The sequence below is a fragment of the Cervus canadensis genome, chromosome 11 (assembly GCF_019320065.1).
Source record: "Cervus canadensis isolate Bull #8, Minnesota chromosome 11, ASM1932006v1, whole genome shotgun sequence".
Taxonomy (NCBI): domain Eukaryota; kingdom Metazoa; phylum Chordata; class Mammalia; order Artiodactyla; family Cervidae; genus Cervus; species Cervus canadensis.
In genome coordinates, this window is record NC_057396.1 from 25,101,950 (window position 1) to 25,125,934 (window position 23,985).

At 56.0% G+C, this 23,985-nt stretch overlaps 1 protein-coding gene across 1 annotated transcript in view; it reads left to right on the top strand.

The window, feature by feature from the left end:
• CEP164 (centrosomal protein 164) overlaps positions 1-23,696 on the top strand; it is a 74,063-nt gene extending 50,367 nt beyond the window's left edge. The window contains exons 11-33 of the mRNA XM_043480783.1: positions 185-270; positions 1,243-1,410; positions 1,697-2,037; positions 2,107-2,242; positions 7,552-7,761; positions 11,348-11,479; positions 11,590-11,806; positions 12,761-12,838; positions 13,067-13,198; positions 13,534-13,656; positions 15,027-15,170; positions 15,600-15,683; positions 15,795-15,863; positions 16,259-16,434; positions 16,810-16,936; positions 17,356-17,384; positions 17,857-18,025; positions 18,976-19,080; positions 19,638-19,752; positions 20,183-20,527; positions 21,282-21,348; positions 22,028-22,150; positions 22,319-23,696. Of these exons, the coding sequence (XP_043336718.1) occupies positions 185-270; positions 1,243-1,410; positions 1,697-2,037; positions 2,107-2,242; positions 7,552-7,761; positions 11,348-11,479; positions 11,590-11,806; positions 12,761-12,838; positions 13,067-13,198; positions 13,534-13,656; positions 15,027-15,170; positions 15,600-15,683; positions 15,795-15,863; positions 16,259-16,434; positions 16,810-16,936; positions 17,356-17,384; positions 17,857-18,025; positions 18,976-19,080; positions 19,638-19,752; positions 20,183-20,527; positions 21,282-21,348; positions 22,028-22,150; positions 22,319-22,415 (3,273 nt within the window). The 3' untranslated portion in view covers positions 22,416-23,696. The remainder of the gene's footprint in view (positions 1-184; positions 271-1,242; positions 1,411-1,696; positions 2,038-2,106; positions 2,243-7,551; positions 7,762-11,347; positions 11,480-11,589; positions 11,807-12,760; positions 12,839-13,066; positions 13,199-13,533; positions 13,657-15,026; positions 15,171-15,599; positions 15,684-15,794; positions 15,864-16,258; positions 16,435-16,809; positions 16,937-17,355; positions 17,385-17,856; positions 18,026-18,975; positions 19,081-19,637; positions 19,753-20,182; positions 20,528-21,281; positions 21,349-22,027; positions 22,151-22,318) is intronic.
• Positions 23,697-23,985: the final 289 nt, after the last annotated feature.

The following is a 23,985-nucleotide window of genomic DNA, read 5'->3' on the forward strand; positions in this document are numbered from 1 at the left end:
GCCAGAGCCGCAGGGGCTTCGTTGTACAGTAGACAGGCCTTCTCTTCTGCATCCCAAGTGGTCCTCTCCCACCAAGAGCTACTTCTCAGTGCCTCCTCCTGGCATGGGCGTCAACTGGAGGATTAAAGAACCCGATGCAGACCCCCTACCCCAGTGTACATTTTCCACTGCTGCTTGTCTGCAGGCCCAGAAGTTTGGAAGAGAAGACAAGGATGCCAGCCAGTCCAGCCAAGAGGAGCTGCAGAGCAAGCAGTCCGGAGTCTCAGAGAGGTACGGTGTGTGGGAGGCGGCCCTTGGGGACTTTGGGATGGCGTGGACTTGGGGCCAGAATTCCTGCCTTTGGCCTACATGCCTCAGTGTGCGCCAGTGATGAACTCACTGGATGGCCTTGCAGAGTTTGTGCGTGTGCGTGCGCACGAGTGTGTGTGTGTGTGCGCACATGCACAGGCAAACCAAGACAGAAGTGGGAGGTACTGCTGCAGTGTTTGGTGGGACTTTGTGGCCATAGCACCATTGTGGGGCCAGGGCTCTGTCCTCTTCACCCAATTGGATGCAACCTCGTGTGTCCCTGGTCATGGGTCAGGGCTGGATAGTCTGCTAGAGGTCTGGGGGACCAGGCTAGAGGATCGGTGCTGCAGCTCAGGGCTCTGAGCCAGGCCTAGCCACATCAGAAATGGCTGCAGCTGTGTGTGTGTGTATGCGAGAGAGAGATTGAGAGACAGGGGCTTCCAGCTTCTCAGGCCTGGGCCCACGAAAGAGAAGGGTTGCCACCCTGGCAGGGGAAGGGGGTGGTCATTCTACTTTTTGAAACTTGAAAAGCTATCAGCATTTTTACTTCTTCAAAGCTTCAGCTTCATGTATTTTCTATAGAGTGACCATTTGAGCCTGGCTTCTATTTTTCTCCCTCTTTTCTGCTCAATTCTTCCATCACTCCCCCCACTCCCAGACCCCAGGGATGGTGGGGATAGATACACCCGTGTATGCCCAGATGTCACTCCTGGGCCATGCAAATGCAGCCTCCGGACCTGGGAGGGCTGAGTCCAGTCCAGGCAAAGGGCGAGCTCAGTAGGGAGCTTGTCCGTCTTGCTTTTCTAGCTGTGTTGCCCTCCATGGGCTCTCCATGGAGGTGGGGCCAGGACTGGGGTCCAGCCTGGAGGCGGCATGGACCTGGGTCCACATACTCCACTCTACAGTTCTCCTGCTGCTGTCCGAGTGGAGGCCCTGACTCTGCTCTCTGCTCAGGTTATCTCCCCCTCTTCTGCCTGAGGAGCGGCTCCAGAGTCTCCTTCACAGCCAGGCCACCGACGAAGGGCCTCCGCAGGCCCCAGAGGGGCAGCCTGAGCGGAAGGAGGCAGCAAAGCCTGAGGAGGGCTCTCTGGGCAGTCCCCCACCCTCTGTTTCCCTGCAGAGGTAAGGGCCGGCCAGAAGCCTCCCAGGGTTGGGGGGCAGTGGGTCTGGAGAGGTGGGGAGAGCAGGGGGCGGGTTTGCAGCCTAAGCAGCAGCAACGGAGGTTTCTGGTTAGTGCTTCATAAAAACTGAGGAGGGAGGAAATTTGCCTCTTCCTAGTCTGCAGTCTACAGCTACAATCGGGGTGCACAGACTGGTTAGGGGAACTTAGAAACTCCGACACAAGGAAGTATCTCTTCTAACCCAGCCACCCCCTGCCAGGGGTGGGGCAGAGTCTGCTGTCACCCAGGCTGGGCGGTTCCTGCTGCGGGGCGACCACGTCTCCTGGTCCCCACCTGCCAGCCCCCTTCTTCCCCATGATCATCCCACCGCTAGTCATTCAGCAAGCCCCGGGGGTGGACGGAGCCCTGCTAGTGCTGGGCCCCAGGTCAAGGAGGTGCGGTGCCCTGGGCTTCCCCCAGGACGAGAAAGACGCTGGCCTTAGAGCTCACTCAGCTGGAATGAGTCACTGTGGAGGCAGAGCAGCAGCACCCACGGAGCCCCTGCTGCGTGGGGCAGTGGGCAGCGGAGCTGAGGCCTGGGGCCTGAGACCGCACATCTTGCTGGGGCTGCCTCTTCCCTTGGCCCCAAGTGGGATACACCTGGGAGCCTGTCACCTTCCGCTGGTTTTAACACAGTTCCTTCCTTGTTGCTGTCAAGGGATGCTCCCAAGCCCACCTGCTGCCCACGAGAGGGGCGAGGAACGGCGTCCCCAGGCCGAGGGGCCAGGCCCTGGGCAGGAAGAGCCCGAGGAGAAGGTGGCGGTCAGCCCCACCCTGCCAGGCTCTCCAGAGGTGTAAGGGCCAGTTTCCATGTCTGTCCCTGTCCTCCATTGTGTGGATTGCTTTAGTGCCCATCGTGTCTTGGGTGGTGGGGAGAGGGTGCTCTGGCCCTGGCTCAAGGAGTGGAGTGGGGGGAAAGTGAGTGTACCCTTGGTTCTGTGTGCAGCCTTGACCCCTAAGCAGCCCTCAGGGCTCCCCTCGTCAGCCCCTAGGGTATGAGGCTGGAAGCGAGGGGGCAGAGTACCTGCTGGGTCATTAGCAGAAACCTGGTCAACCACGTTGTCCACTCTATCAAGCAATGTTTTCCTTTAAAAAATTATTGTGGTATTTATGTACCTGGTTGTATGTACACGTGAATTGTACAAGTCAATGAATGTTTATATACATGTGGACCATATCACAGGCTTCCCTGGTAGCTCAAGACAGTAAAGAATCTGCCTACAATGCAGGAGACCTGGGTTCGACCCCTGGGTTGGACAGATCTCCTGGGGAAGGGAATGGCTACCCACTCCAGTATCCTTGCCTGTAGAATTCCATGGACAGAGGAGCCTGGTGGACTGCAGTCCATGGGTCGCAAAGAGTCGGACCTGACTGAGTGACTAACACTTTTTACACACCGTGTCACAACCTCCCAGATCTTTTAGAACATTTCTGTCCCTCCTGTAAGCTTCCTCGGGCTCCTCTCCTTTCAGTCCATCCACCCCAGATCATTACTCTTCTGGCTTCTGTCCCATAGATTCATTTTTCCTGTTCCCCGACTTCATTTGAATGGAATTATCCAGTACACAATGTAGATCTTTTGTGCCTGGGTTCACAGCTCACCTACTCTGTTGCACTTCTAAAACTTAGAAACCTTTTAGCTCTTCTCCCCCTCTCTCGCCCCTTTTACAGATGAGGAAACTGAGGTTCAGAGGGGCAAAGGGATTTGCCCAAGGTCATATTGCTAGTCGATTGCAGAATTAGATCTAGATTCTAGTCTCTGGAGCCGTTGACTTCTGTCTCTTGGTCTGCAGTCACTGTGTCTTTTCCCTGCGTGGTGTCAGGGTTTCAGGGTGATACAGTTTTTCCTGCCTGTGAGCTGAGCAGTACTAAAGGATTAAGAGTCCTCAGGATTGGGGCTGACTGTTGAGCAGAGACAGGTTCATGCACTGATTACTCACAGTAAGTGTCGCCGAGGGCTGGCGGGACCGAGAATGCACATTCTCCTGTAGAGCTCTGTAGTGCTGAAGGAGTGATGTAGGGAAGAGCTGGCCCCCTTTTCAGGTGGTGATCCAGCCCATCCAGCGCTGGTGACAGCCCTGCCCCTGGGGAATGACATGGCTTTCCCTGGTCTTCTTGGTGTCTGTGGACAGCCAGATCAGGTTGCTTATGATGAGGACAGGAGGTGAGCGGGCTTCAGAAACAGGACCCTCTGGGTGGAGGTCAGGGGTCAGAGGGCGTTTTCACAGGGCTTCTGGGAGAGAAGTTGGGCGGTGAGGCTCCTCCCGGCCACCCGGGCTGACAAGTCCTCTTCCCTGTGTTTCTCCTCCCATCCCTGCGAGGCTGTCCCTGCTGGGCCTCCCTCCCCTTGACCCCACAGGTTCAGTTTACACGGTGCTCTTAGGAGATGTCTTCTGCTCCTTTCCTGGAGTCTTCTCAGGCTCTAGAACTTCCTTGCTATTGACCTTTACAGCTGGCTTCAGAATGGATTTGTTCTCTGGGTTTCGTGGGGGAGTGACGCTGTGCCTCATTTGTATCCATGGAATTATAATTTGCAGAGGTGACTGAGTGACAACACAGAGGGGCCGATGCCACTGAAAGAAGAATTTATTCCTTGTGTTTCCAGAGGGCATGCCCTGCCAGCCGGGGCCACGTGGGGAAGGACCAGAGTTGGTCAGGAGGGGAAAGAAGCGAGAAGGAATTGCATGACCCGGAGCTCTTATTGGGGTTTTCTTGGGAAGCAGTGGGTGAGGCGGGGTGAGTACTCGAGCGATTGTAGCGGGGGAAGTTTGAATAATTTTGGATGGGTTTGGGCTCTGGGCATGGTCTCTGGTTGCCTGGGGCCTGGCCCTGGGTGATCTGGGGCATGGGAAATAGATTAAGAGACGGTAGGGGTGGGTTTGCTTAGGAAAGACATATTCCCTTTGCTGTCTATAAAGATTGCCTGGTCCAAGGAGGGGCACCCTCTCCTTGACCAGCCAACTTCTTCAGATATTGTAACACTGTAAAATACAGAGAATAAAAAGCATGATTAGGAGAGTCTGTCACCGGCATGGATGTTGTCAAGAAGAATCAGGAGGGGTTAGGAGCACAGGGAGGTCAGAGTGCAGGCGGGGCCAGCAAGCAGCCACTGCTGTGTGTGCTTTATGGCTGGAAGGCCCGGGTCTGGGAAATAAGCATATCCTTCCTTCTGTCTTCCCAGCATCCTTCATGAGGTGTTTGTAGAGAGAGAAGGCAAATGCATTAAAACCCCTGGGCTGGAGAAAGAGACTCGCAGACTTAGAGAATGAACTTATGGTTGCGGGGAAGGGATAGCTAAGAGAGCTTGGGATGGACAGGTACATGCTGCTGTATTTACAATGGATAACCAACAAGGACCAACAAGTTTCATGTATAGCACATGAAACTGCTCAGTGTTATATGGCAGCCTGGATGGGAGGGGAGTTTAGGGGAGTATGGCTGAGTCCTTTGACTCTCCACCTGAAACTGTCACAGCACTGTTAATTGATTATACCGCAATATAAAATGGGCTTCCCTTGTGGCTCAGATGGTGAAGAATCTGCCTGCAATGCAGGAGACCCGGGTTTAATCCCTAGGTCAGGAAGATCCCCTGGAGAAGGGAATATTCTCCAGTATTCTTGCCTGGAGAATAGAAGAACCTGGTCGGCGCAGTCTATGGGGTTGCAAAGAGTTGGACACAACTGAGGGACTAACTAACACTTCAGTATAAAATAAAAAGTTAAAAAACAAACAAAAACCACTGGGTTGAAAATGAGTGGAGACAGAATCCCTGATAGCGATCCGAGTTTTAGTGGTGGCACGGCCGCGTCAGGACCCTGGGTACCACAGCCCTCCACCCTCTCCTCCCTCCCTGCCCGTCCCTCCTCGCTTTCCCTCGTATGTCTCAGAGTAACTCGGCCGGCAGCCTGAAACGACGTTCTGCTGAGCCTCCTCTTGGCCACTCGCTGTTGGAAACTGGGTCTCACTGATGGTGATACTTGGGGAGTGGCCTAGAAATCGGACCTGCCTCTTCCCCTGGAGGCTTTGACTCCCCAGGCGTGTCATAGATCTTTCAGGCTCACTGTTGACTGCATTGGACCTAAGCTGGGAGTTTGGGATACTCAGTCTTGAAAACAGGGACACAGCGAAGAGGCCCACTGGAAAAGCAGCCCCGATCTGCCTGCATGCCAGGCGTGCAGGCAGGCTCACCGATGCGTGCAGCCTGGGTGCACGCGGTCACGCCGGCTGGTGCTCTGTCTCTTCGCAGCATCTGTCCCTAGGGCTCCACATAGCTCCGCAGCCCGCAGGGAAGGGAGACATTAAAAGGTACTATCTCAGGGAAAAAAAGATGTTTTCAGCTCAGGTTGGAAATGAGTTAGAGGGTTGATGAGGCGGAGAGCTGCGGCGGGGTTGGGGGGAGGCTCTTCCCAGGGCGGGATTCTCAGAGGAGGTGGCGGCTACATCTTACATCTGCCTCAGTCTGGGCTGCGTCAGGGGACTGAGAGGAAGCGGGAATTGGAAGGAGGGAGACGGGCTTGGGAGCAGAAGGGAGCTGAAGACAGAGCTCAGGACCATTTCTGGTCTGAGTCACGATTTTAGGAAGGATCTCAATTTTTCAGAGACTTTTGTGTGTTTCTTCTGTCTCTGGCCTCAAGGGGGCTGGAAGGGAATTCCAGAGCCCTCGTTTCCTTCTGCTGTGCTAGTCTGATCCCACCCACCGCCTTCCATCTGCTGCAGAGCAGGGGCTGAGGGCAGAGGGGCTTCTGCATCCCCAGCAGGCTGCTTCCCTTCTCGGACCCTGTCCCCACCCCTCCTTGATTCAGACCCCTCCTGCATGCTGCTGTGGTCCACTTGGCCATGGTGCCAGGCCCTGCCACAGGCTGATCATCGCGGGAGAAGGTGGCGCTTGCGTGGCCAGACCAATTTCTAATGTAAGCTTTAAGGACCTGGGACTGCACATGCATCCTTGCCTTTAGGAAAGCCACTCTGGGAGGCAAAATACTTTATCCCACTTATGTTTCCATTGCTTAAGATGTTCTTGGGGTTTCTCTTTGGCTGTTTCCTTCAAGAGCCAAAATATGCGCAACAGAACAAGCTTCATGACTTTGTAGACATCTCTTTAACCAATCCCATTGTTCCTTATCTAACCACCTGCCTTTTGCATCCCAGTCAGAATTCCTTTTACCCATTTTCACACGGTGAATTCACTCTAAGCAGATGAAGTTGTGGCACTGTTGAGGAGATATGGAGCCTGGCATTTCGGATGTGCCTCTGCTACTCTCTCTGGCTTAGGGAAGGGTCTCCTGCCTGGCTCTCTTGGCATTGTGGAAAGAGGTTGGGCATTCCTGGTCCTCCATGGACTATTCTGGGCCTCAGGGCTAGGAGACATGCTGCTGCTGCTTCTGCTGGCTCATAAGCATTGACCGCTGTTCAGTTTTGAGAGTCAGGGAGCAGCCTCTGGGGACTTCCCAAACTGCTGGCATGAGCCTCAAGTAACAGGGAGAGCACTGGTAGGAGACGGAACCAGGGCCATGAACCCACTCGGGAGGAGCCCATGAGGGACAGAAGTTTGCCCTCTTCTCCTGCCACCAGCTCCTGAGCCATGTCTCAGGGTGTTCACTCCGGCCACAACCTACCCAGTCCCCTGAGAGCCTCCTATGCGTCATCCCACTCCTTAGGCACTTAGGCCCTCCCTCACATAGCCACAGTAGAGCTTATCATATAGAATAGGGGTCTCCAACCTCCAGGATCTAATGTCTGATGACCTGAGGTGGAGCTGATACGGTAATAATAGAAATAAAGTGCACAGTAAATGTAATGCACGTGAATCATCCCCAAACCACCCCCCAACCCCTGATTTGTGGAAAAATTGTCTTGCATTAAACCAGTTCCAGCAAGGTTGGCCAGAAAGGTTGGGGGCCGCTGCTCTGGAACAGATGCTGCCCTTGTGTTCGAGAGGGTAGCCTTGCTGCTCGCCCTCAGGCAACCTGACATGCACGTAGGACTCCTGACCGGGGGCCCTCTGTTAGGGCTCCATGTGGGCTGTTCAGTATCTGTATAAACCCTGGTGCCAGAAGGTGGGTGAACAGTAAACCGAGTGAAACGCTGCTCCCGCCCTTGGCAGGCGATCTGCAGAGCCCGTGGCTCCCCGGGAGCAGCTCTCAGAGGCCGCGCTGGAGGCCACGGAAGAGGCGGTGGCCCGAGAGCTCGCGCACGAGCAGACACGGCTCCTGGAGTCCAAGCGAGAGAAGATGCAGCGGCTGCGGGAGAAGCTGTGGCGAGAGGAGGAGGCGGAGGCCCTGCAGCTTCACCAGCAGAAAGAGAGGGCGCTCAGGTACTGCCGCCCCCTGGCCCAGACACGGGGATGCCTGGGCCCCTCCAGGACGACTCCTCCCTGGCCCAGGAGGAGGGGTGGGCTCCCTGGCCAAGACCCGTGCCTTTCCTTTTCTTGGGAAGGGACTTGAGAGGCATGATAGTAATGGGGATGGCTGGTATGTTTTGAGAGATTACTCTGATCCATGTGCTTTATGTCTGCTAACGCGTTCAGTCCTTGGAACGGCCCTTATGAGGTGTTGTCATCGTCTATTTTGTAGAATTTATAATATAGATGAAGAAGCTGAAGCACAGGAAGGTTAAGTAGCTTGTCCAAGGTATGGAGCCTCATAAGCAGCAGAGCCTGGATTAACAGTCCAGGTGGTTTGTCTCCAGGGCCTGTTTCGTTGTTTTTTTTTTTTTTTTAAACACCATTCTTTGTTTTTTTATTTTGGCTGCACCATGCAGCATGGAGGAGTTTAGTTCCCTGACCAGGGATTGAACCTGTGCCCACTGCAGTGGGAGCTCGGAGTCTTAGCCACTGGACTGCCAGGGAAGTCCCCTGTTTTTGTTTTTGAATAATTTTTATGTATTTTATTTTTGGCTGCACTGGGTTGTCATCATTTTGCACGGGCTTTCTCTAGTTGCGGTGAGTGGGGGCTGCTCTCTTATTGCAGTGGAGCGCAGGGCCTAGGGCACGTAGGCTTCAGTGGTTGTGGTTCCCAGGCTCTAGGGCACGGGCTCAGTAGTTAAGGCGCATGGCTCAGTTGCTCCTTGATGTGTGGAATCTTCCCGGATCAGGGATTGAACCCGTGTCCCCTGCATTGGCAGCTGGATTCTTGCTCACTGTGCCCCCAGGGAAGTCCCAGAGCCTGTTTTCTGAATGACTATGACGTCCTCTCTCCTGGGAGTCGGGGCCCTGTGGGGACCCAGTGAGATTGGTAGGGACCATGTGATAGGGTGTGAGGTGCTCTTGCCCAGGACCCAGAAGTTTCTGTTTGGGTTCCTACTCTTTGAATAGCTGACTGGCAGGCCCTCGACAAATGCAGCACGTAAGCTTAGGCTGGGCCTGTGTGTGTAGGATTGTGTGTTTCTGTGCTGGAGTTCTGGTTTTTATAGGAAAAGGCAGTTGAGGGCTGGCATGATGGCTCCACAATGAAGTGTCACCGGGTGTCCTTTAATCCCTCTGTCATCGTTAGTGCTGACTTTTACTCTCAGGCGCTCTTTATAGTCCAGTGTAGCTGCTGGATCTCCAGCCATCGTATCTGTGTTCCAGGCAGGAAGTATAGGGGCCCCTTCTAGCTCATTCAGTCCCTTCGAAGGCACTTTCATGGAAACTTTACCCAATAATTTCTGTTTATATCTCACTGGCCACTCCTGCTTGCAAAGGGTGCAAAGTTGACTGGGGAATGTAGTCCTCTAGCTGGTCTCTGGGCCTGAGAATAAAATTAGGGTTCTCTTAGTAAAGAATAGTGGGAGAATGGATATTGAGAGGGTCATAAACCATCTTTGTCACAGTCCCAGGATGAGGAAAGTGCTACGAAAAGATGTTAATATGTTTCACTTACTTGGCAGTTAAGCTAAAGGCTGAATCTTGTCCTCTTGGACAGAAGATCCCAAAGTGCTGTAGACTTACTATTTTTATATCATACATGGCAAAGACTGTATAAAATATTTATGCTTAATTTAGAGAAACTAACAGAAAACCAGCACCCAACTGCCCGGAGGCTTGGGGACAGTCTCTCTCATTAGCCTAACACAGGCTCTGCTGACCAGGGTCCATCCTGTGTCACCCCTCCTGGGTCCCCCTGCCAGAGAGCACCCCAAAGTATAGATGGTCCCAGGCATCCTCCTCTTCTAGCCACCTGGAACTTGGGGAGGGGGCCTCCCAAATAGAGTGCAACTCAGCTTACCTTGAGAGGCAGTGCCTAGGAAGAAATACTTGTGGTATCTACCTACCAGGCTCCTCTCTCTCCCTGGCCACCCTGGGCTGTGCTGACTGCTTTCTGTCCCTTCCCGAACTCCCCAACTTAAGAGGGGCCTCCCAGAGCCCTCCTAAATTGTAGTGAAAACCAGCCTGTTGAAAAGTATCTGACTCAGGGCCTAAAACATGATAGTTGCTCAGTAAAAGCTGACTCTTGGTTATATTTTCAGTTGAAATCAGTACAGTGTTGGTGATCTTGACTAAGTGATTTCTCTGTGGGCAGTGCCTTGCCTGGCTTTCTTCAAAGTAGTTTGTCATGAGAACCCTGTTTCTATTTACACATGAGCCTTTCTGAGGGGTAGGGTCTCCTCTCTCCTGGGAAATTACCACTTGGTGGAAATTTCTGGAAACCACAGTGGACCTTGTAGCAAATATTTCTTGAATGAGAATGCAGGCAGGCAGGCTGACGCTTCGTTTCTTAAGTTATGAAACAGACTGAGTTTAGTTGTAAGATGAAGAGAGGAGAGTGTTGTAAAATGCAGGACTTAACTGCTGAAGACCTTCCATTCTGTGGTGATATGTGTAAAATTTAGCCTTGGGACAAAGACAAAGGGTTTCTGGGGAATCTAGCAGGAAGAATCTTTAAATTTTCTATCATTACGGAAGAGAGCAGTGGTGTTGATAGTCGAGAATAGAGAATGATCCGGTCTTTTCTGGCTCTGGAATTCACTGCAGAAGCTTTTCCGAGAGATTGTCTTCTGAATCATGTTTTTCTCAGGCTTGAACTCCCTGAGTGTGCAGCACCGGTCACATGACAGCCCCTGGTCACGTGCAGGCTGCGCGAGGGTTGTCTGGTTGGGATGAGATGGTCACCATCTCGTTGGTCTGTGAATAAGGGACCCCTCACAGATAATCAGAACTTGCTTGTAGTTTGGGCCTGGGTGATACTGCCCAAATTCAGCCAGCCCTCATGGAGTCCCTACTTCCATTTCTGTTACTGTGCTTGGCACTTGGGAGACAGCAGATTTTAAGACAAGATTCCTTCTCTTGAGACACTCCCACACCTGTAAGGAAAACACACATACAAAGGCTGAATTATGGTGTGATGTTATGCATGGCACAGAGCGGCATGGATAAGAAAGGTCCCCATATAAAGTGTGATGGGAGCTGAAAGAGGATTGGTGAACTTGGAGAGAGTTGGAAAGGCTTCGAGAGGAGGGCGATGGGTGTTGAACAAGGAACACGGGTTTGTCAGGTAGGAAAGGGGATTCTCAATGAGAGAACTGGCTTGAACAAAGGCCAGGAGGCAGGGAGGAGTGTGGTGGGGTTTGGAGGTGCTGGCTCATGTGATGTGGCCAGAGCTAGGTTGGGGTCAGACTGGATCCAAGCTTGAGTAAATGCCTCCCACCTGGAGGCAGAGGAGAACCTTTGGCAGAAATGCTATTCTGGGATCACAGAGCCTGTAATCTGCTTCCTGTGGCAAAGGGCAGGTAGAGTTCGTAGCCCCTCTCGCCCTGGGAGGTATTAAAGGCAGTAGGAGCCAGAGGCTGAGGTTAGGTTTGTTCTTAAGATGTAGGAAGCTTCACAAGCAGGCTCTAGGTTTTTGGAGACTGAGAGCCAGGGGTTAGGTGTAGAAGGGGGAAGGCCTTGTGGTCCCACCAGCAAACTTGCCTTTGCTTTGCAGTTCCCTGAAGGAGCAGCTGCAGAGAGCCACCGAGGAGGAGGAGACCCAGATGAGAGAGCAGGAGAGCCAGAGGCTGTCCCGGCTCCGCGCCCAGGTGCAGTCCAGCTCGGAGGCTGATGAGGACCAAATCAGGTGAGTGCGGGCTGTCGGCAGCCCGGCCTCCCCGGAGGCTCTCCCCTCTCTGCACCCACACCCCTGCAACGTAAGTGCCCAGACCCACCCCCACCTCCTTTTCTGCCCAGGGCTGAGCAAGAGGCTTCCCTGCAGAGGCTGCGAGAAGAGCTGGAGTCTCTGCAGAAGGCCGAGAGGGCCAGCTTGGAAGAGAGGAGCAGGCAGATGCTGGAGCAGCTCAGGGAAGAGATGGAGGCTTCGGAGAAGAGAGAGCAGGCTGCCCTGAACGCGGAGAAGGAGAGGGCCTTGCAGCAGCTGAGGGAGCAGCTGGAAGGGGAGAGGAAAGAAGTGAGTGCCCCCGTCCACCCCTGTGTGTCCCTGGGGAGGGGCTGGGTGCTGAGGAAGAACAAGAGCCAGCCTTGGTGCCCAGGGGAGCCAGTAGTGCGGGGGTCTGTGAAAAGGGGCACGGAGATGTTGGGCTGGCCGTCTGGGCCCATGTGGAGCCCACTCGTCTCAGAGCAGATGCTGCCCTGGTCTCCACGGCGGACAGAGGGCACAGTGGGATCCAGAGGCCCCCCTCCAGGGCCTGCTGGGAGTTGTCAGCAGCAGAGAAGAAGTTTGAAGGGAAAGGACCCGGGGGTTTGGAAAGACTCCATGACTGAAAGATCTGAAACCAGACCAGAGGTCTTAGGACGAAGGTGCAGCGTCCCCGTCCTCGTCCCTGAGGGGCAGCTGTGATGACCTCTCATCTCTCCTTCCCACCCCTGCCTCAGAGCAGAGGCCAGCTCACTCAGGGGGGTTTGTTCTCCTTTGTCCTCACTCCCTGTCCCTCCCATCCAGTGGTCTGTCTCTAGGTAAGAGGCTGAAGTAGGTAGTAGGTCAAGTGGAACTGGTGTTTTATTTTGGTTCTGGGTGGAGTGTCAGTTCCCAGACCAAGGGAACCTATGGAGGAGGTCACTGTGCTGCCCGTGCTCAGGGAGACGGTACTGAGCCTCCAGGCCTCCTGGCCCTTATTCACAGGCAGGAGTGTGGCCTGGGTACTGTGGTTTGGCCCAGAGGCCCGAGGGTGGAAGGGCCATGACCAAGCCTCACTGAAAGGTTCCCTCCACTCTGGCCTCCATGTCCCCATTTGCTTGCAGACTTGAGGGGCAGCTGTTTTGGAGGAATACAGACGTGCCTGCAGTTGCCCTCAGCCCCTTAGCTCAGGGGGCACTGGGGATGGTCTTCCTGGCTTTTGCTCGGCCCAAGGTCAGAGCCTGGCCAGCCTGCCCTGGTCCTCACGGGCCCTGTGTTGCACCCCAGGCAGTGGCAGCACTGGAGAGGAAGCACAGAGAGGAGCTGGAGCGGCTCTCCTCCTCGTTGGAGGCGAAGCATCGGGAGGTGAGGGGCGGCGGCCCTGCCTGCCGGGCAGAGCTTGGCATGCTGGTCCCTGGGCTCTGAGCCTTCACAGCTGGGCTGGTCAGCAGAAGAACTCACCCCGACACCGTCCCTGCCACTGGCCTCCCTCTCCTGCAGCCCTGGGGGCTGGGTCCCTGGGAAGCGAGTCACCCGCGGCCACTCTGTAGGGCCCTCTGAGGATCACACTGCCTGGTGTGGGCGCCTCCTCAGGTGGTCTCCAGCCTCCAGAAGAAGATGGAGGAAGCTCACCAGAGAGAGGAGGCCCAGCTGCAGGAGAGCCTTGGGTGGGCAGAGCAGCGAGCCCATCACAAAGTGTACCAGGTGCTGGAGTACGAGCAGGAGGTGAGTGCCGGTCTGCTCCTTTCGCTCTGCAGGCCCGTTGTCGTGGACCGCCAGCTGAGCCGTTCTGGCCTGAGGGTCTTTGCTTTGCTTTGGACGGCTCAGCTGGGGCTCTGTTTTTATGCCTTAGTTCCCTGGAGGCCAAGTCCTTCTCCACCCTGTGCCCTGTACGTGAGTGGAGTGGGAGGGGGTGCTGGGTGTGGCCGTGTGTGTATGTGGGGACATTGGGGGAGGTGGGCATGTGTCGCACACATGTGTGAGTCCTTCAAGTGCTTCAGTCCCCGGGTGCTGCTCCAGCCTCAGTCTTGCATGTCGCATCCCTGCCTCCTGCCCGGCAGCTCAGCGGCCTCCTGAGAGAGAAGCGCCAGGAGGTGGAGCGGGAGCACGAGCGGAAGATGGACAGGATGAAGGAGGAGCACCAGCAGGTGGTAGCCGAGGCCAGGCAGCAGTACGAGGCTGAGGTGACTTGGCCACATCCCCTGGTGCACGTGTGTGTGTGTATGTGTGTGCGCGTGTGCACACACACACAAACCCATACCCACCCACCCACGCCTCGGGGTCCTTCCCAGATGTCCTGAGGGCCTTGGAAGGGGTTAGGGGTGGTGGGAAGCATTCTTTACTTGCCCCCGGCAGTGGTGAAATCCGGTTTTGCCTTTGTACTAAAGCCTCCCTGCCATCAGGCTGCACTTTGCTCTCCTGTTAATAACAGCCGTGGTGTATTGAGCTTATATGATGTGCCAGCTGCATCCTGAGCTCTTTGCCCGTTAACCTCATTTAGTCTTCACAATACCCTCAGGCGGGGGTGTCCATGCTACCACCGGTCTCTCCATTTTAAAAACAGGAAACTGAGACTTGAGCATAAGCAACTCCCCTAAGCCTCCCTGGCTGAGAAGGAGAGGAGCTAGGATTAAAGCCAAGACTGTCTGACTCCAGAGCCTTCTGATGCGGTTGGTTTAACCGCCAACCCCATGCCTCCAGGCCTAATAGAAATTCCAGGACTGTAGGAAATAGATTGGCAAGGGAAGGGAAGTAGGGAAGTTGCTCAGTTGTGTCCGACTCTTTGCGACCCCATGGACTGTAGCCTACCATGCTCCTCTGTCCATGGGATTTTTCAGGCAGGAGTACTGGAGTGGGTTGCCATCTCCTTCTCCAGGGGATCTTCCCGACCCAGGGATCGAATCCAGGTCTCCCGCATTGTAGGCAGACGCTTTTCCCATCTGAGCCACCAATATTTAGATATTACCTGCCCTTCTTCAGCCTCTGGCTTGGAGGGGAAAGTACATGACTAAGTGGACCCACGCTGGTGTGCTCACATTGGGGTGAACAACAGGGAGGGCTGGTGGCTGACTTTAGCCCAGAGCTGGGTGGGCTTCTGTCCCTATTTTCTAGGCTACGCCTCCAGAAACTCGAACCAGTATCCCAGACTCTGCACCAGGGCAGAAATAGCAGCCCAGAGGAAAATGTAGTTGACTCCTTTCCTAAACCAATTCTGCCCTTGTTGAAGAATAGTGACATTTTAGTCAAGACCCCTTCCCTTAAGGAAGGAAGGCTGTGTGTGTTGGGGGTGGTAAGAGAGGCAGGGGTCCACACCAGGGATTTTTCAGGACATCTGTCCAGTGTTGTTTCGGCAGCAGCAGAGGGGGTGCAGGGTTTCTGGGGGTGAGACCACATGGTCCCGGGCCCTCTCTCTCCAAGAGTCGGCCTCAGAGGCCTGGTGGGATCCCTGATCTTACTGACCTGAGGTGGCAGGGCAGGGGGTAGGGGACGGCTCTGGTCGAAGGGTTGGGAGGGGCCGCCGTGGTTTCCCGCCGATGGCCCCACCCTCCGTCAGGAGAGGAAGCAGCGGGCTGAGCTCCTCCGGCACCTGACGGGAGAGCTGGAGCGCCTGCGCAGGGCCCACGAGCGAGAGCTGGAGTCGGCGAGACAGGAGCAGGACCGGCAGCTGGAGGACCTGCGGCGGCGGCACCGGGAGCAGGTGGGCCGCTGGACTGACGGTCGCTTGGGGCCCGCCCTCCCCGACCCCTCTACCCGGGCAGAAGAGTGCTGGGGGCCCGGCACTGCCACCGCGGCGGGGTGGAGCCTAACGGCTTCAGGGGTGGGGAGGTCTCTCGCTGCCCATCCCCAAGCTGGGGCATCCTTGCTCTTTTGCTTCCTGGGCCAGGGAGCATCCCCAGGACTAGAAGTGGAGGTCAGTGCACCACGGGCCTTGGGGTTGGTGTCTTTGCTTCTGCTCCCCTTCCCCCCCCCCCCCCAAATAAGTAAGGGGTGATGCTCTGCTGGGGGAGCCCAGCCCAGCTTGGAGCACGTGGTGTGGGGCACAGGGTCGTGAACTCCTCCAGGCCCTCAGCTCAGGCCTGGGCGCTGGCTGCACTCCCGTTTCTCTCTCCACCTACATTCCGTGCAGGAAAAGAAGCTCCAAGATTTAGAGGCAGAACTTGAAACCAGAACCAAGGATATCAAGGCCCGATTGGCTCAGCTGGATGTCCAGGTGCGGGAGTAGGGGCAGAGGACAGGCTCTCAGGTACCCTTGACCTGGAAGTCAGCTCCCCCAGGAGAGGCCCAGAGTCGGCCAGATGGCCAGACCTTCTGTGCCCCGCAGGAGGAGGCGGCCCGGAAAGAGAAGCAACAGCTCCTCAACGTGCAGAGGCAGGTCGCGCTGGAGAGCGAGGTGCGTCTGCCTCTCCTCCTGTCCTCCCTCATTGCACTTCCTTCCTTCCCTAGCCCCTTCATTCCCCTGGTCTATCCGGGGAATTGGATTCCAAACTCTGGTGGCTAGCATCCCACAGATTGCCTCTCTGGTGGCTAGCATCCCACAGATTGCCTCTCTGGTGGCTAGCATCCCACAGATTGCCTCTCTGTGCGGGATTAGCCTGGCAACCGGGGGGTGGGGGTGGGGGGCACGGAGGGGGCGGGGCCACGAAGGGGCAGGGCCTGTATCTGACGTGTGCCGGGTCCAGCCTCTCGCCCAGTGCTTCCCCGGTGTCTGCTGCTGTCTGTTCTGTGCCTCCGCCGTCGACAGCGTCCCGCGTCTCCAGGTCCTTCTGTCTTTCCTTCTGCCCCCAGGAAGCCACAGCCACCCATCAGCACCTGGAGGAGGCCAAGAAGGAGCACACCCACCTGCTGGAGTCAAACCGGAAGCTCCGAAGAAGCCTCGAGGAGCTTCAGGCCCGCAAGTTGGAGCTGGAGTCCCAGGTGGAGCTGCTGCAGGCCCAGAGTCAGAGGCTGCAGAAGCATGTCAGGTGGTCTGAACCCCTGCGCCCCGCCACCCCTGCGCCTCCCGCCTGCCCTCTGACCTCTGCTGCTCGGGAGCTGTGTCTCCTCGTGGTCCAGTTGGCAAGCGGAGGTGGAGCCAAGCGGAGTGGCTGAGATTTGTAGGGACTTGGAGAGGGGGTTGGGGGGGTGGATTAAGAGGCTGTGACTAGCCGGGGTCCCCTAGTTCTACTGTCCCTGCCCCAGCCCTGCCTCAGCATCTTTAGCAGGATTGAAAGAATGGAGATGGCTCTGTCCCTTCCCCGCTAGGAGTCCTGAAAGGTGCTGCCAGGTCTGCTTCAGCATGTGACCCTGCCTCACCAACTCTTCCCCCCCGCCCCCCCCACCCCAATCTCCCATCACAGCGACCTGGAGGTCAAAGTTCAGAAGCAACAGGACTTGTTGAAAGAGCTGGAGATAAAGGATAGTAATGCTTCCCCACATTTGGAGCCTGATCTCCACCTCGAGGACCTGAGGAGATCCCCCCAGACGGTGAGCTTCTCTTGGAAGGGTCAGGGTTGCTGGAATAGGGCAGGGCTTCACGGGGGGCGGGGCTCTAGGAGGGGTTGAGGTCCAGGAGGGATGGGGCTCCAGCAGGGGAAAGTGGGTAGGAGAGGGGCTCCAGGAAGGGTCCTGACTATTCTGCCTAGGATTTTAGTCTCCTATTCTTATCATTCCTAGCCCTACTTCTCCATCAGTCAAATTAAATCTGTAAGTGACTGGTGCTCAGTGGCTGGCAGAACCATTGTCTGGGCCACTAGGAGGGACTTCGGAGTCCATTGAGCCTGTAGTTATCTGATGTTGTTACATTCAGTGGGCGTTTTCTACTGCGTGTGTCTTCAGTTCAGTTCAGTTGCTCAGTTGCGTGTCTTACACCCAGACTAAAGAGGTATCCTTCTCTCTCTTCCCAGAGCAAGGAGACTGCCTTATCCTTGGACAGGTGCGTTCCAATAACCTGTCCTGCTTTGGGTTGAGGATCCAGGAATAGTTGAGTGAGGACATGCCTCAGGGGTGGGGACTGATGTGGGCCCATGGTCTCCAGTGGGGCTTGGTTCAAGGATAGGGGCTGGGGCACTGAGGAGTCTTCTGTGACAACCCAGGAAGGTGCCCAGGGTGATCACTGACACAGCATGCTAGCATGCACTGACCCTTGCTTGAGGGTCAGGCTGATAGGAGAGTCTGGCCATCTCAGGAGGCCTCAGGCTTGGTCCCTGTCTGGGTCAGGGTGGGAGGACTGAAGCGCTCATCCTGTGTGCCGCACACTGTGGGTATCAAGCAGCGGCATCCCCATGCTCTCCTAGCCCTGTGGTCTGTGCTCAGGCTAGACATCTGCTGGGGCAGTGCTCGTGACCCACAGTAGGAGTTCACAGAGCGTGTGTCCCCACTCCACCCCCTGCCCTGTCCTCTTGCAGTGCTCGGCACTACGTCTCTGCTGAGGGGGTGGCTCTCCGCAACGCCAAAGACTTCCTGGTGCGACAGTCGCGCTCCATGCGGAGGCGGCAGACAGCTCTGAAGGCTGCCCAACAGCACTGGCGCCAGAAGGCGGCCAAAGACCTACCAGGCACCACGGCCCTGGAGGAGGTCAGGAGCCCCGGTGGGACTCAGCCACGTGGGGGAGGCCGGGGGCAGGAAGCCGGCCCTCCCTTTGGGCTCCCCTTGAGGTAGGAGCCAGGGTCACTGGACAAGTCTAGGGAGACCAGACGGGAGATGGAGGTTATGGATGACCACAAGGATGGAAGCTCCTTACACTCACCTGGCAGTGTAGAATGCTTTCTCTACTAGGAAGTGACTTGGGCCTCACAGAACCAGAGACAATGTACAGGGTTGTAGTGGTGTTCCCATTTTCTAGAAGTTCCACATTGCTTGGCCATTCTATCACACTCAAGACTTTACTCATAAGTGAAAATCTTTTGAGCACACTCAGCATAAGCCTGAGTTCCCCGTTTTCCTTCTCTGAGACCCTAATTTGTAATGAAAAGGAGACGACTTCATGGTTATTATTAGTGGAATCACACATCTTTTTGCCATGTGAGGATCTTGGCAGAAGATTGTCTGGTCCCTTAGAGTTCCGATGGTGCTCAGAGCTGGTGAGGGATTGTGGGCCCTGTGGCCCCTAAGTCTGACTGGGGAGCAGCAGAGGGTCAGAGGTCAGTTCTTATGGAGGGGTAGCCTTCCAGGGGCATCTGCATTCCACCCCCAGGGCCTGGAATTGCTCTGCTGAATCTCTGCTGTTGAGGATGGGGGTAGTAATGGTAGAACAGTGATGATAATAATAACCATTTGTTTAATAGTAACTGTTTTGAGAATTTATTAGGTGTGGGCATAGTGGAGGGTGCATAGCATACGTTATCTCATCTAATCTTCAAGACCCTATGAAAAGTTTTTTTTTTGTTTTTAATGAACATCCAGAGTTCAGGAATTTGTTTAAACTCACCCAGATGACCCAGCCAACAAACAGCAGAGCAGGGACTCCTGCATGTGCCCGTGTGGTTAGTCACCGTCTTTCTCCTCCCCTTCCTCCCTGGCTGCAGGAGACCAGGCATCTGGATGAGACGAAGTTGGCCATGCGGAAAGGCCATGACCTGCTGAAGGAGGAGGAGAAGCTCCATCAGCTGGAGTCCTGTCTCCGGGAAGAGGTGCAGCCCAGCCTGGCCCCAGCCTCCCTCTTCTGTTCCTGGGATTCGGTGGGGGTTCTTGGGTCCCATGTCAAGGCAGCTTAGGCCCAGGATTGGCAGTAGGCTTGGGGCTTCTGAAAGTGGCCGTGGCTTCAACTTTGACTGTCGAGCACATTTAGGGGTTTGGGTATCTGTGCCGAGACATCCTGAGCAGACTTGGATCCTTTTGCTGAAGGTTCTCAGGAGAGGACTGGCCCTGCCCTGGTGCCCGAGGAGAGGTGTGCCTTGAGGGCCAGGAATAGAGGCTCCTCGGTTTCACTCCCTTCCCTGGGCCTTGTAGGCTTTCCTCTGGATGCCTGAGATGGGGACACAGCAGAAGCTGGAAAGACACCATGGGGAGTGTTTACTGGGGTGACTCTGGTGACCTTACTGCCTGTATCTCCAGTGTCCGAGTTCTCTCAGCCTCACCTGCAGGGCAGCCTGTGCCTCTCCCAGAACTTGGGACCTAAGTCCTCAGCTGTCACGAGGGCAGAAAAACAGGGCAGGTGCCATCCTCATCTGCTGCGTCTTCCCACCAGGCTTCAGATGAGGACACTTTGAGAGGACCCCCCCCAAAGAAGGTGGTGACCTTTGACCTCAGCGACCTGGAAGATGGGAGCAGTGACAGTTCCGACTCCTGTCCTCTGCCTCGCCGTGAGTTGGTGGGGGGGAGGACTGGGATGTCCACGGGGACCAGAGATGCAGCCCCTCCCCACAGCCCTGCAAGAGGGCCCTCCCTGCCATGCTGGTCTGGAGCAAGTGGTCAGCAAATGACCTGGCAGGAGTGAGCTGGCTGGGTGTGCGGGGCTCAGAGGCTCAGGGGAGGCCTTTTGAGTGCACAGGGGACTTGCAGCGAGAAAAGCATCCCTCTTGGCCTTTCCCTCCCCTGCTGTTGCCTGGGAGTCTCTTCTCCCTCTGCCGCTCTGACCTGCACAGGGGCAGAGGGCCTCTTCCCGGAGACGCTCTGGAACACTGAAGCCGTGAGGCTTTTGTTGAGAGGAACAGGGAAGCGGGTAGGGATGTGGGCCAGTAGGGTGCAGTACCAGCCAGGCCGTTCTCCACCCTCCGCCTCTTCCCTTTTCAGGCAACCTGACCCCGAGCCCCACCGTCCCCAACAAGATCCACTATCTGAGCAGCTCCCTGCAGAGTATCAGCAGCCAGCTCAATGGGGTGCTCGGCGTCCTGGGCAGCCTCAACACCCAGCCGCCACCGCTCTTCACCTCCATGCCTGTGCCGCCCCCCATCCAGGCCTCCAGGAGTGCCCCAGCTCCCTCCCACCCCTCCCAGGCCCGGGGCTCAGCCTCGTCCCTGGCTCAGTCCACGTCTGCCCCATGGACCTGGGACCCGGGGCTGGGCCCCAGGCTCTCTTCCTCTGTGGCTCAGACCGTGGACGACTTCCTGGTGGAAAAGTGGCGCAAGTACTTTCCAAGTAAGCCTCCCTCTGGGCTGTGTGCGGTTCTGGCTCCACCTCCCCACCTCCCTCCTCTGCCTGCCCCTTGCCCCCAGCTTTGGCAGGGCCCCCGGACACTGAGGGTCCCTGGGAGGACCTTGCTGCTTGCCCTGTGGCTGGAGGCCCTCTGGGTCAAGGACGGGTTACCTGATGGGGCCTTGATGATGGATTCTAGAGCTCAGCTGAACCTAAGGAGGTCATTTGTCAGAGTTGTGGTCGCTGCCATCTTGTGTGTTATATATTATGGGCCAGGCATTTTATGTATGGTTTTTCATTGAGTCCTTATAATAATCCTCTGAGGTTATTCCACAATATTTATCCCCATTTTACAGGTGAGGAAACAGACTCAGAGGTTAAGTAATATCCTACAGGGGACCCAGGGAGTGAGCAATTGACCCCGTGTCTGTGACTTCGGGGTTTGTAGCCCTTTGGCTGTATGTGGCTTCCTCTGGTCTCATGGCCCTGCTGAGGAATGTGAAAATCCATAAAAACAGTTATTTGAAGGAAAAGGTTCTACGTTCCTGTCGTGACCCAAACGGAAAAGTAATTTCAGTTTTAGAAATAAGTAGGACAGTTCCTGGGTACCATCGGTCTCTCACCTCCAACCTCAGAAGCTTTTCCGCTTTTTGGTTTGGGGCACTGCCTTTGCAGCTTCTGGGTGGGGGGAGGCGAGAGGGGGCTGGCTTGGCTAAACTGCTGCTCCTTTCTGAATGCCTCCCTCACACTTTGCCAGCTGGCATCCCGTTCCTCAGCAGTGGCCCTGCCCCCTTGGAAAACAGGCTGGGCTATGTGTCTGCCAGGTAAGCCTCCCTGTGGGCTCAGGGTGGGGCCCTGCCGCTCAGCTGCAGCTCCCAGGGCAGGTGGGACCTGGTAAAGGGACAGAAGGCCCTGTCACGTCACCCAGACATTAGGCAGGTCCCCCAGGCCACGAAGCCGCTGAGGTCCCAGCGGGGCCAGGATGGCCTTACCTGAGCCAGCCCCATGAGGAAGCTCCCTGGTGGCACCCTGGGGAGAAATAGGATCTGGCCGTGGAGTGAGGCCTTCGTCTCTGCCCTGAGCTCTTTGCTGCGCACGGCTCCCTTCTTCCCCCAGACCTGCTGAGCAACATCTGGAGGGAGGGGGAGCTCCCTCTAGGGGAGACAGATGGGCAATTATTGAAACCTGTTATTAATTTCCCCTTCATCTTATTCCTTGCCAAATGTACCCCCCTTGATGTGTCCCCTGCAGGCCCCCAACCATAAGCACAGCCCCTCTTACCCTTTGGCCAGCTTGGGAGCTAATGCTGGGACGGTATTTGAGTTGATAGAGAGGAAAGTGTTTGCTGATGAGATTGGCTGGGCACAGGCCGACGTGGGAGCCTTGAAGTCAGGCGCATTCACCCAGGGTGGGGGCTCCACCCTCTTCCCTTTTGGAAACAGATGCTCCTCACCCCAGAGGGGCATTCTTGCCAGGCTCCTGCCTCCTTTCCCCTCCCTGCAGTGAGCAGCTCCGCCTCCTGCAGCGTCCCTATTCCCGAGTCCCCGAGGTGGGCGTCTCCAACTCCCGGGACACGATCGCGGCTAACCAAAAGTGGCTAGAGCATTACAAGAACCACCCCAAGTTGTATCCTTTTAGCTGCCTCCCAAACCCTGATCCCTTCCTGCTCTAACTGCCAGTGCAGGTGGGCCCTAGGGGGGTGGGGTGGGGGTCCCAGGAGGGTCCCGTCTGGCCCGTGACTGCTCCCCAGCCGTGCTCAGCTGACTGCAGAGTTCTCCTTCATCTAGTGGCCAGACCTCTCTTCTCCTCGGTGCCCAAGCCAGCGGCTGGTTCCAGCTTCCTGCAGCTGGACCTGGATGAGAGCAACAGACTGAAGACCTATCACTACTGAGGCGCTGAGCCGGGAGGGGGGTGGGGGGCGCAGCCTGGCCTCTCGCACCCAGACCGTGTGCCCTACTTGCTGCCTGCACTTTACTCCCTCTGATAAAGCATTCTCCCGGCCTCCCCTCTGTGCTGCTTGCCTCACTTGGAACTTAGAGGAACCACGGGGGACCAGGGGAAACGGATGGTGTGACCAGGAACAGTAAGCCACCCCTAGACTGTAACAGCTCAGGCCGCCCTGTGTGACTTCTGCGTGAACCTGGCGACACTGACGTGGGGCAGCGCCTTCAGGAGACAGAGGTGGCGCTGGTGGAGCTCCTACTTCAGAGGCCAGGGGACTCCCTGGGAGTGGAAACAGTCTCTTGGACCCGTGGGGCCCGCTTGGAGCTCCCAGGGTCACATGTGTGGTCCCTCACTCCCCAGAACAAAGTCCCCCCGGCATGTTTGTACTCTGGGACCAGGGCCCGCCTCTCTAATACCTCAGCCCTGTAGAGATCAAGCTTTTTTTTTTTTTTTAAACCGTCCCCTTTCCTGAGCACTCTGTCTCACCTTTTGACTTATCTCAGGATTGGACCCAGAGCCCTGTGGGTGGTGGCTGGACACTGGCCCCAGAAGTCTTGCCACCGGTCTTCCTTCTGCTCGTCCTGGGCTTTCCTCAGGGGCACTTCCTCCCCCCCCACCCTGGGGCTCCTCCCCAGAGCACCCCAGCTACATTCTCAGGTATCAAGCACCCAGCTTCCAGGAAGCCAGTGAGCCATAGAAAGAGACCAGGAGGGCTTACCTTGGTTTCGTCTTCCTGGATCACCTCGGGTATATATGTGTGTTGTTTCCATCTGTCTTTTCCGCCTGTGCCACCCCTGCCGCCCCTTCTCAGAGCCTGGGGACTTGTTCTGAAGGAGGTGAGGTGCTGGGCCCATGCCTGCCGTCTGGCACAGCACCCTGCCACCCTTCCCATGTCAGCGGGCCCCTTGAGGGGACATGCTGGGGTGTTCAACATCTGCCCCATCGTTTAAATGCCCCCCTTTTTCTCATCTTGAAAGCTGTGGGGGTTCCTCTCCAATGCCTAGAAACCACCTCTCCACCATCCCACCCCTCGTTTCTTTCTATAAGGAACTAAGATGCCATTGGCTTGTTTACCTGCAGGTCCTTTTTCGGCATCAGTCTGCCACATAGGATGTCCATTTTGTTCATTCTGTGTGCTTTGGGAATAGCTCATGTGCTGCAACCAACTTTGGTGACAATCCTGTGTTTTCTACATCAATTAAATCTCTGCAGGTCCATTTGCTACACAGTCGCTGCGTGAATGTGTCTTCTTCTTTTTGAAGGCCTTTGCTTCCTTCTGCTTAAGCATAAAGGGAAGGAAATGAATAGTCACAGAACAGCTAGGGCTCTCCTGGTGGCTCAGTGATAAAGAATCTGCCTGCCAGTGCAGGAGACACAGGTTGGATCCCTGGTCTAGGAAGATCCCATGTGCTGCGGAGCGGCTAAGCCTGTGAACCACAACTGCAACTACCGAGCCTGTGCTCTAGAGCCCATGCTCTGCATCAAGAGAAGTCACTGCAATGAGAAGCCCATGCGTT